This window comes from Echinops telfairi, unplaced genomic scaffold (assembly GCF_000313985.2).
Source record: "Echinops telfairi isolate 266 unplaced genomic scaffold, ASM31398v2 ScPeMD7_7412;HRSCAF=8450, whole genome shotgun sequence".
In the NCBI taxonomy this organism is placed as follows: domain Eukaryota; kingdom Metazoa; phylum Chordata; class Mammalia; order Afrosoricida; family Tenrecidae; genus Echinops; species Echinops telfairi.
The window spans coordinates 12281279-12293399 of record NW_022111312.1 but is presented as its reverse complement, the minus strand read 5'-3'; the positions used below and the strand labels follow the sequence as shown (position 1 = coordinate 12293399).

General features: G+C 54.7%; 1 protein-coding gene across 1 annotated transcript in view; it reads left to right on the top strand.

Moving 5' to 3' along the window:
* KDM2B (lysine demethylase 2B) overlaps positions 1 to 12121 on the top strand; it is a 75412-nt gene that overhangs the window by 30219 nt on the left and 33072 nt on the right. Inside the window, exons 8-9 of the mRNA XM_045296717.1 lie at positions 10521 to 10614; positions 11836 to 11989. Of these exons, the coding sequence (XP_045152652.1) occupies positions 10521 to 10614; positions 11836 to 11989 (248 nt within the window). The remainder of the gene's footprint in view (positions 1 to 10520; positions 10615 to 11835; positions 11990 to 12121) is intronic.

The window sequence follows — 12121 nt, the reverse complement described above, 5'->3', positions numbered from 1 at the left end:
TCAGGGGGAGAATTCTCACTTTTCCTGCAAGAGATCCCATTCGAGTCCCAGCCAGCACACCTCACGCACAGCTACCACCTGTCTGGCTGTGAAGGCTTGGCGGCTTACATGTTGTGATGCTACAGGGCAGGTTTTAGCAAAGCTTCCAGACTAAGAAGAAACGTCTGGAGACCCACTTCCAAAAATCAGGCAGTGAGAGAAGTATGGATCATAAACACCTGATCTGCAGTTCCTCACGGGGGTGGCGCAGGACTGGGCAGCATTTCGTCTTCATGGGTGGGGGGCTGCACTATCTGGGCCAGAGAGAGTAATGGGACTGGGAGATGAGAGGAGAGTTTATTCTGACTCATGGCAGCCCAGCAGGAGGACAGACTAGAACTGCCGCAAGGATTTCTAAAGCTGTCATCTTTACAGAAGCAGATGCCGTGGGGGGTGGGGGTGGGGGGTGGGGGCCAAGGTGTGGCTGATGGGCTCGCATAGACCACCTTTCCAGTAAGCAGCCGAAGGCTTAAGCATTGTGTCACTAGAGCGCCCTTGAAAGGTATTTGGGAAGGTCACATCAATTGAGTGGCATCCAAACCTAAAAACCAAACTGCCACCAAGTTGATTCCAGCTCAGAGTGGTTTCCAAGGCTGTCATTCTCATGAGGGCAGATCTTTTTCCCAATAGAGCCGCTGGTGGTTTTGAACCGCCAACTTCATAGTTAGCAGGTCAGTGGTGATTGGATGACATAGATTTCAATTGGCTCATGTATCACCTCCCTTAGATCGTCAGTATAATCTTCACTTTATGGAAATATTCCTTTAAATAGTAAACTGTTAATGCATTTACCCCAAATCCCATAAGACAGTAGAAGAATGCTCCGTTGTAGGCTGTAAATCTTTGTTTATCATTTTTTAAGCAACTTCTTTATTATAAATTAGATGAGGGCTTACATTTCAGATCACCAACTTTGTATTCAACAGTTGAAACTACTCAGTAAATCCTCCTCAAGGCTGTAAATCTTGACAGGAGCAGAAAGCCTCATCTTTGTCTTGTGGAGTAGCTGGTGGATTCCATCACTGACCTGGTGGTTAGCAGCCCAACTTGGAACCCCAGGACGCCTTCAGACATTTGTTGTTGCTAAGTACCATTGAGTCAATTCCGACTCCATCGACCCAGAGCGAAACACTACGTGGTCCTCTATCAGCCTCACCACTGTTCCTATGTTTGAGCTCATGGTTGAAGCCAGTGTGTCAATCCATCTCTTGGAGGGTCTTCCTCTGTTTTATTTTTTAATTTATTATTTTTTTGGGGGGGTCTTCTTCTTTTTCAATGCCCCTCTACCAAGCACGATGTCCTTCTTCAGGACTGATCTCTTCTGATCACATGTCCAAAGTATGTAAGACATAATCTCACTAGCCTTGCCTCTAGGGAGCACTCCGGCCATACTTCTTCCGAAAACAGATTTGTTTGTTCTTTTGGCAGTCTATGGTACTTTCAAGATTCTTCACCGGCACCACAATTCAAAGGCATTGATTCTTTTTCGCCCTTCCTTATTCAGTGTCCGACTTTCACATGCATGCCTTTGAGGCAATTGAAAATCCCATGGCTTTGGTCCGGCGGACCTTAGTCCTCAAAGTAACATCCTTGCTTTTCAACACGCTAAAGAGGTCTTGTGCAGCAGATTTACCTGATGCAACGCTGAAGACATTTAGAATCATTTTAAATACATATATAGAATTTTCCCACTAACTTCTGAAAGACCCTTCACATATATATGTACATTTCCCAAAACCAAACCCATTGTCATGTCATCTATTCTAACTCATAGTGACTGTAGGAAAGAGTAGAATTGCCTCCAGATTTCGGAGGCTCTAAATCTTTATGGGAAGAGACGGGTTCATCTTTCTTCTTCAGAGTGGCTGGTGGGTTGGAATCACCAACCTTGCTGTTAGCCCAATGCTTCTCCCACTTTGTCACCAGGATTCTTTATATGTAGATACATGCTTTAACCATTTTCTAGGACCTCCGTATCTCTTCAACATATTGGTTGGATTAGTTGGCCCATAAATTTGCTAATCCCTCCTCGCCCTGTGGACATAGGAACATGTAAGGCTGGAACCCGGTTAGGATAGAAATTGTCATCCTGTTGGATTCATTTGTTCCGCTGAAACGAATGCTAGTTTCAGTGAATAAGCCTGGTTTGTTTGTTTTGTTGTTTTTTTAAACCCACAGTCCTCTGGGACTGAAGGATGGTTCCGTGGAATTGAATAAAATGACACTATTTCTAGTAGTCGCAGCACATCCCTGGAGATGCAGAGCAAGTGGAGACAGCTGATGGACCGCTGAGCTGAGGGTCTCCCGTGGGGAAGTGGGCGTGGGACCTTCTCTCCGCCTCCTAGGTTTGTGCCCCTCCGCTGAGGCGAAGGCGGCCTTACTTTCCTAGGTGGGGCCCAGACTTCTCTGTCTGCTGCCAGCCTGGCCCCAAACCTGGTGCTGAGGCAATTCTGACTCCTGACGACCGACCCCGTCTTCGTCTGAAGACAGCCGTGCTCTGTAGGGTTTCCCGTGTCCGTTAGCGTCACGTCGGGGACAATAGGACCACGAAGAAACACAAAGCAGGTTGAGGGGGAGACAGAAGGGACTGGGATCAAGCGGGCTAGGTCACCGATCTCAGCGGCGTCTTTTCCCCTCCGGAAACGCTTCGTGGCTGTTGACGCCCACGCACAGCGACCCCTTGTGGCAGCAGGGAATTGCCCCCGCGAGGTTTTCTTGTTTCTTTTTCATCTTGACAAGAAAAACAATCGCCGAGCCTTGCTCTCGAGCCCCCCGGGTGGATTCGGATCGCCAAACTTTGGGTCGGCAGCGCTTAGGCATCTGTCAGGGTAGTAGGAGGGGCATTAATTTTTTAAGATACGCTAGAAACCGGAAATTAATACCCCCCCACTAACGAGCCTGCAGGATCAGGCACCGCCGCCTGCGCCCCCTGGTGGCCACGGCGAGCTTTCCACCCTCTCGTAGAGCCGGACTCTCTGCCCGGAGTCCGGATCCTGCCATCCTGTGGTCCTGGCCCTGCCTCCCTCCCACAGCCGGGAAGACGGCTTCCACAGCGGGTGTGAGTTAAGCACGCGGTTCATGTGCGGGAGAGGAAGCCCGGGGCGGGTGCTGGGGGAGCTCCAGCTGCAGCGACAATTCAGGTACCCACCCAGCCTTTCATCTCTCACCTTTGCGGAGCACTTTCCTCTCTACCTGGAGCTCTGGTGCCTCTGTCAGGTGAACATTGGACTGCTAACTGCAAGGTCAGCCATTCAAATCCTCCAGTCTCTCTGAGGCCCGAAGATGAGGCTGTCTGCTCTAGGGCAGGTTTACAGCCTTGGAAACTCCATAGAGGGTCGCTATGAGTTGGAGTAGACTCGATGGCAGTGGATTGGCTTTTTCTTAACACCTCATTGTTACCATGGTGACAATCTTTTAGCAGCCATATTACTCCTGTGCAGTCTGTCAGACAGGGTAACCGAGGCCCCGAGAAGCCAGTAAGGCCACGCTGGCAGTAAGGTATGGTTCCTGGAGGACCAGACCCCACGGCACTGGATTTCTACTTTTCATCCCTACCCCAGAGCCACAGACAAAGGCAGCAAGCATCCTTTCTGCAGCCACACATTCCTTAGACATGTGGCCTTCTAAGGGAGGCAGGGGTCACTGGCATAGCATGTCCCATGGCATGGACAAGGAAATCAGGGCCCCAGGTGGAATGTCATGCAGTAGTGGCTAATGGCTAGCTAGAGAGGCAGGTCTTCTTGGATGCATTACTTTAAGAAAAAAAAAAATTTTTTTTTAACCCCCTATTGGCCAAGTGCCACTGGGGCCTAGTCTGGCTCGAGAGGCCACCGAATACAGTCCCACAGATGGGGATACTAAGTTCTGGAAAGGGCAGGGGCTGGCCCGACATCACATAGCTGTTTCTAATCAGGATGGGTCCGTTGCTGGGTGCTGCCCTGACACAGAGGGCTGGCCCATGGTCCCTGCTATTGGGAGCATCCCACTCCACATCTGCCATTTTGTGCAGGTGGCACTGGCCTTGCTCTTGGATACTCCATCCATCGTTGGTGCTGAGATCCAAGGTGAAAGATCATTCTTCAGAAATAGTCATTTTTCTTTTAAATATGCCAAGCGTGCCCATGCCCTTGGTGTGTTCGGGTTAGTTGCCATCGGGCGTCTCCCACCCCTCGCAACCTTTACATACAACAAAATGAAACCACCCAGGCCTGTGCCATCTTCACAACTGTGGTTCTGCCTGAGCCCGAGGTTGCAGCTACTGTGCCAGTCCATCGCATGGTAGATCACGCACGTGGTTAAGAAAAAAGAAAAAAAAAGTCAACGAGTTCCCTAGAACCTCGTGAGCAGGCTATGGATGGGTACTAATGACCCCTCTCAAATGCCATCCATGTTCCCTTCCACAGACTGGGGTGACTGGGTTATTTTCAAGGTGCGATGGGATCATGTGTGTAGACAGGTAGCGTAAAACCTGTGGAAGCAGAAACCTGGTAGGCAGAAATGAGGACAGAGAGCGATGAAAGGGTGGGAAGACGGCACCCTGCCAAGGGCAGTCCCTTCCAGCTCGGCTCTCGCAGGTTTCTCTGTCCTATCCTTCACATTCCATCACTGAGCCTCGTTGTTGTTGCTGTTTCTGCCCATGGATTTGACTCCTAGTGACTCCTCATGACAGAATGGAGCTGACTCATTGGGCTTTCGAGGAGCAATCCATACAAGGACAAGTTGCCTGGTCTTTTCTCCTTGGGAGCCACTTGCTTGGGTTCAAACTCCTGACCTTTCCATGTCATTCCATATCTGGAGTCCCTGGCTGATGCAGTCAGTGAATGTACTCGGTTACAAACCAAAAAAGTGGCGATTTGAGCCCCACCAGAGGTGTCTTGGAAGAAAGGCCTTGGCAATCTATGGTGAAAATATCTGCTGTGGGAAACCCTATGGAGCGCAGTTACTCTGCCCCACCCACATGGAACTGCCATGAGCAACCTGTGTGGGGAGAGGCTGAGTGGCTCTCTCCTGCCCCCTCTCCTGAGTGGTTTGGGAAAAGGTATAAAGACCTGGTGGGAGGAGCCTGGTGCCCTTGGGGAGCAGGCCCTGGAGGGTGGGACTTCTGGTTTGAGGTTGAGATTTGTGAGTGCTAGGAAAGTAAGGGGCCTGAGAACTGAGAGAGAGAGAGAGAGAGAGACAGAGAGAGAGAACCAGGCTGCATGGGTAAGCTTCATGTCTTCCTAGGTTAGTCACCAGAGTGAGTAAACTACTTTTGCCTCTCCTTCTCCATCTGTAAAATGGGGGCAAATATGGGAAGATTCAAATAATCCAAGGCCCATAATGCCCACCCAAACCAAGTTCCCCGCCATCGAATGGATTCCAGCTCATAGCCATTCGTAGGCTTTCTGGAAGCACACGGTCTCATCTTCCTCTGGAGGAGCAGCCAGGTGCTTTCCCCACTGTACCACAGCGCTCCTATCACAGTACCGTGCCTTGCATTAATGTGTGTCTGTTTCTCTCATTGCGGTTAACTGCTGTGAAGTCAGACTCATGGCAACCCCAGGCATGCAGAGTAGAACTGCTCCATAGGGTTTTCAAAGCTGTGACCTTTTGGAAGAGCACCAGGCCTTTCTTCTGAGGCACTTCTGTGGAGATTCTAACCGCCAACCTTGTCCCAAAGTTTAACACTGTTCCCCAAGGGACTTCTGCAATTTTGGATATTTTAGGTCAAAGTTTTCACAGAAAACGATGCATGCATTGTTTGATGGCCTTGGTCCCAGTCCCCTTGATGTGGCGCCACTCTCACCATTTCTAGCCACCTGCCCCTTCTCCATCCCTCCAGTTCCCTTGCCCCTCCTTCCCTTCTCATCTCTGCTTTTGGGTAAATGTTAACTGGTTGGTCTAGTGTAGTTGATTGCTTAAAGGGGGATGTTTTTCTCTGAGGTATTGCTTTTTTTTTTTTTTTTTTTAAGGCTATGATAGTATTTGGCTGTAAGGTGGGATCAGTTACAATTAAAAGGGTGTCTTAGGGTGATAGTCTCGGGGATCGGTCCAGGAAGTCTGTTTTTGTTTTTAGAATTTGAGTTTTGTTACACATTTTCCTCCCAATCTAATCAGGGCCTTCATTTTGTCACAGGTTGAAATGCTGGGCACCATCTAGTTCCTTTGATTTCAGACCAGAAGACACTGTGACTTAAGTGGGCCTTTCAGTCTTGTGAAGTAATGTCTTCCTCTGGTCTTTGGCTTCCTTTACCCCCCTTTGCTGTGGGTGGGAAGAGAGCAATAGTTGTATCTTAGAAGGCAAGTTTTTATGACCCCAGACTAAACTAGTTAAGAACTAAGTTATGCCAAGTGACCTAGTTGTCCCAGCAGAGTAAAATCCTGAGGCTTTAAACCCAGCCTTTAAACTCAGACTGACCGAGTTGCTGGGCTATGCCTAGGGAGTATCCATTACTGTGCTAAGTGATTTCTTGTACATTTGGAGGACCCTTTCCTCAGTGAATTCCCACAAGGATTGATGCAGGGTTCACAGCTACTGGTGAAGATGTGGAGGGAGGGAGGGAGGGCGTGTGCTAGGTGAATGGGCTGTAAAAGCTTCCTTGATCAAAACAGGCAGAATTTGAGGTGCCTATGGTCACACACCTCTTGGAAGCAGGGCCTGTTCCGTGCTGGCCATACCTGGGATGGTCACAGCCCTCCCACACCTCCCCGGCCCGACTCCCGCTGCCACTGAATTGGCACATCTAAGGAGGCTTTGTTGGGTGGTCATCCTCCGCAGCAGAGGGGCGCCAGGAAACGGGGGCGTCCCCAAGCGTCCGCCCGCAGAGCGCGAGAGAGGGGGTGCGGGCGGCGGCGTCCTCTGGCGCTGGCCCGCATGGTTCCCTGCGCCTCCCTGGCGGCTGCCGCGCCGGCGGGTGTTCAGTTTCAGCGCGGGGATGCGCGCAGGCTGCGCCCGGCTCTCGGAGGCAGGCAGGAAGCTGGCGACGAGGGCGCCACGGTCCTCGGCCGGGGCCTGGCAGCGCCGTGGAGGGGTCGTGCGAGCGTCGAGCCTCCGCTGCCGCCGGAGGGGACGCCCAGGAGCCGCGCCGCCCACGCCGCCTCCGATGGTAACCGCGGGCCCGGGCGGGGCCGGGCGGGCAGCCTCTGCCCAGCTCGCTGCGGGTCGCCGCCCGCCCGGCATCCCTTTGTGTCTCCCGGGTGTGCGCGGTGTGGGCGCTCGCTCGCCGCCGTAGCGTGGGCTGCACGCGAGGTGTCCGGGGCCCCCCTCCAGACCGTTGCCCCGAGGGGATGCCGCCTGCGCAGCCTGGCGGTTTCGCTAAGTTGGAGGGAAAAGGCCTGGGTGGAGCCGCCCCGCCCCCAGACCCAGCCGCGCCCCAAAGTTGGTGCTGCAGGTGCAGCGCCCCCTCCCACGCTCCTCTCCAGCCAACCGGGGATTAGGGGTGCGGAGACCCTCCCCAACGGTGTCTCTCGGGGGCTCTCAGCACCCAATTTAGTGAGGGTCGTAAGAGGGGCGTGGGTGGTGGCCGCGGGGGCGCGGCTTTGCGGGCTGGGGGCTTCGAGGCGGAAGCGGCGCCAGGCCCTCCCGGGCGAGGCGAGCGCGGCGGTGGCACCGAGCCGGGCGCCCATGTGACTGCGGTGAGCCAGGGAAGAGGAAGCTGTAGAGGTCAGTGCAAAGGCATCACGCCAGAGCGGGCGCCGAGGGGGAAAGCCCCGGAGAGCGCCGACCGTTCCCGGGGGGGACCCGGGACAAAGCCGCCCTGTCACAGCCGCCTGGGCCGCCCGCGCACGTCATGGCCCCCGAGGGAGGAGCGGCCCGGGGCCTGGACCGGGCAACGGGAGGGAGGGGCGGCTCCGCTGGGGAGGAGGGTCTGAATGTGGCGGCTCGAGGCCCGCGGGGCGTCGGGGGACGCTGGAGGGTGACCCCGAGGGCAGAGCAAGCACGGGCACAACTTGGAGAACTTTGCGCGCAAGCTGGGCGAAGCTCGCGGGGCTCCCCTTTTCCACGCGTCCTGGGGAGGCCAGGGCGGGGAAAGCAGTTTGGTGGGGCAGGGCCTCCCCACGCCCCACTTCCCCCGCGTTACGCCCCCGGAGCTGGAGTCCAAGATCCAGGCCCGGCGGGGGCCAGTCTCTGCGAGTCCGGGGTCCTGGGTTGGGTGTCCAGCCCCACGGAGGCACGTCTGGAGGCTCCACCCCGCACGCGCAGATTGTTTGCGCTCCGACCGCGCTCCGCGGGGGCTCGGAGGGGGTGGAAACCAAGGTTAGATTCGGAGAACGGAGAGGATACCCGACCGAGCGATGGTGCAAGGGAAATGAGGCTAATATTTTGAAGTGGCGTTTCGAGAGAAGAGGCCCGTGGTGGCCCGTGCAGGGTGGGTGAGTTAGGGATACGAGGCACCCCGCCCCATGCATTGGCGAACAGGGGCTCCCCTAGGCCTGTCGAGGGGCACGCGGACGAGCCGGTGGAGCGGGAGGGTGTGCAGCGGGGAGTCAGGGAGTCGGCAGAGAGCGAGCGCCCAGCCCCGCAGCCCTCCTGCGCGGCGTCCTGCGCTGTCAACTACACCCTCCGATGGGGTTGCTAGGCAGCGGCGCTCTGATGTGCGGGCTAGCCTCCTGATTTGCCAGCCTCCTGCAGACACATGGCCGAGGTGCCTTCCAGCCTATCGGAGGAGGGACGCGGGGCACGCCGCCTGCATACTGCCGATCGCGGGTGCACCTGAGTGTGAGGTGCCAAAGCGGCTGCGGGAGGGGGCACCGAGTCAGCTCAACCTCACGCCCCTTATCCTCTCCACCCTCCTTCTCAGCTGCGGGCTCCTCCCTTCCCGTCCCCGCCCCTCCCCTCTTCCCCAAACCGTGGAAAAGCAATGTGCAGCTTCGGGGAAAGAGGTCAGTGGGTAAGCCTGCGTGTGCGTGCCTCTGGAGGTGCCAAGGTGCACGGGAAGGAGGTGGTGGGGGTGTGTGCCTGGGTTGGACGGGGCCGTGGGAAAGGGGGGAGGGTGGGAGGGGGACCAGCGCGGTGCCCACTGATGTCTACCAGGCCTGGACTTGGAAGCCTGCTCTGTCCCCCACTTCCTTAAGCTGCACCCTCCCTCCCCACACACACTCCTGGAGAAGGGAGGGGACTGGTGGGTTTCTGCAAAGAAGGGTGAGCTGGCTCAGAAGGGAGGCTGGCTGCGGCTTTGACGGAACTCTCCCCCATTTTATGACCGCTCTCTCTCGGGCTTCCCTGCAGCCTCTCAGACCCAGGCTCTCCCTTTCATCCCCTCCTGCCCAGCACTCCAAGGGTCTGCCCCTCTTTCTCCCTCTTCTTTTTATTTTTTATTTTTTAAACATTTTATTGTGCTTTGGGTGAAAGTTTACACGGCCAATTAGTTCTCCAGTCCACGACTTCATCCCCACATTGTTTCAGTGGCTGTCGGTCCTGGAGTCTGTCCCTGGCCTCTACTCCTCTACCACCCTGCCCCCACCTCCCACCCCCACAGTAGTGCTGTTTTTCTTCATCCCTGAACTTTAAAAAAAATTTTTTTAACAGCCTTATTGAGATATGGTTCATAGAGTGGGCAATTCACCTATTTAAGGTGCACAATTCAGTGGCATTTAGTACATTCTCACAGAAGTGTACCACGATCACCACAGTCAGTTTTAGAACAATTTTCCTGAGTCCACAAACAAACCCTATAACCCATCAGCAATTCACTCCCAATTTTAGCACCCCCTGAACCACTGTGACCCATCAGCTGTCCTCTCCCAATTTCATCCCATCACCCCCAGCCCCTGGACCACCATGACTCTGCCTTTTTATTTTTGTGCTTTGGTCTCTTGACATAATGATGTCCTAAAAGATGTGGCCTTTCGTGGATGGTCTCTTGCTCCCACGACTTTGCTCACTGAGCAGGCTAGTGTCCCTGGGCTGCTGGCTAACTTTTCTTCATTCCAATGAGGGGACCCTTGAGCCAGGGGGTCTTGTGCATTCCTATTTGTCCCTCCAGGGAAGAGACCACTCCTTTGCTCTCAGTAAACTCTTGTCGGGCGAATGAGGAAGTGAATGGGGAACTGTGTGTCTACTGTAATTGACAAGTCATGCAGTTGGTGGACAACTGAACTCCAGGGGGCTGGCTACTGGGGAGAAGGGCAGGTATGTGACTGGGGGTCGGGTGGGGACAGCCACTGAAAGGATGCTTCTCTCTGGTTTGGCTAGGCTGCTGGCAGGGTAGGCATGGAAACCCACTGCCAGGAAGAATGAAGCTGCCTCTGGGTTGTCAGCTCTCTCCATGACCTGAAAAAAAAAAAACCAACAACAACACCCGCCCCTAGTTTCAGTGCAGGTGGCTAATGTTGAGATTGGTCACCTGACCACAGAAGATTTTCCCGTGGGGAACTCCGATTCAATTTGGATTAAAAAAAAAAAAAATTCCCCAGAGTCAGCATTTCTATAAAGGGCAGCGGGCTGGACACCCCGAGGGTGGCCTGCTCACCCGGGTTCCCCGGCCTGCCCTGTGCCGCAGGTACTGTCTGATGAGCGTGAAAGGCTGCTTCACTGACTTCCACATCGACTTCGGAGGCACTTCCGTCTGGTATCATGTGTTCCGTGGTGGAAAGGTGAGTTTTGGTAGAGATGCTCCAATTTGGGGTCCACGCCCGCTTATTCCCCCCACCTGATGCCATGTACCCCACACCTCCAGGTGAGATAGGTCCCACCAGCTTTGTGACCTCCAGTCACCTCTTGACCCTGCCCGATGTCTGAGCCTTTTGGACCAGATGTCAACACCCGATCTGGTCTGTAGGGGCCCCCAGCCTGCCTTCTGCCCAGTCCCAGCAGTGGCACCAGCGGTCTCCCAGAACATTTCCATCAAGAGAGAAGGGGGTGGGGTGCTTAGGCGGGGCTGGCTGGGCCAGAGGTCTGTGCTGCCCTGCTCAGCCACACCAAGGCACGGGTTTGGGCTGAACACATTGGAAGCCTTTCTGAGGCGCAGGCGTCCCACTTGCTTCCAGATGTTTTTGTTCCTTCTCCAAAGGGCACCCACCTGGGCTTATTGACCAGGCCACTTATCTTACAGCTTCTGAAACCGCTGCTGCCTCGCTTTCCCTCAAGGCGTCCTAGTGGCACACTGGATAAAGCATTGGTCTGCTGACTGCCAGGTTGGCAGTACAAACTCAGCAGCCCCTCTGAGGTAGCTAGATGAGGTTGTCCTCTTCTATAAAGACAGGTTGTTTAGGAAAGCTGAGGGCACAGTTCTACCCTGTCCTGTGGGCTCGCTAGGAGCTGGAATGGGCTCAGTGACCGTGATGAGTTTGGTTTCTGGTTTAAGGAGCGAGAAGGAGCCCTGGTGACACAGTGGCTTAAACTTTGGGCTGTTAGCTAAAAGGTTGGTTGTTCCAGCCCACCAGCTGCTCAGAGGAAGACGGATGAAGCTGTTTGTTCCTGGGAACCCCTGTGGAGCAGTCTGGCTCTGCCTCTGGGTTGCTATCACCGTGATGGTAGTGGGGGTTCTCCTTCCCTTCCCCCTAACAAGCCTGTGTCTCTGGAGAGAGAATACTCTAGCAAGTATTTCCCCCCTGGGGGTTTGGCTGGAATGAAGAGTCCCTTTAGGCTGAAGTTGGGGGAGGAGGGGTTGGTCCCAAAGGACTGTGCCACCCTGCCTTGCCCCACCCACAACTACCCTTTGGAGCTCGATCTGCAGGGGGGCTCCAGGTGGATGCATTTCCTCCTCCTCCTCGCTGCCCCAGGCAGCTGCCGTTTCCCTGGGCTGGGGCAGGGCCTGGAGGAAATACAAGACTTGGGCCTGGGTCTTCTGCTGACGGTCTTCTTTTTCTCCAAAGATCTTCTGGCTGATTCCGCCAACCCTGCACAACCTGGCACTCTATGAAGAGTGGGTGCTGTCAGGCAAACAGAGCGACATCTTTCTGGGGGACCGCGTGGAACGATGCCAAAGAATTGAGCTGAAACAGGGTTACACATTTTTCATCCCTTCCGGTAGGTTCCAGGAGGTTCTGGTGGGTCTGAGGATGGCTCTTGCCCAGCCACTTGCTCTCCCAGCATTTGAAGCTGTGCCCAGTGGCCCTGTGGCCTTAGCCTAGGATTTAGACTGAGTGACAGGGCTACACT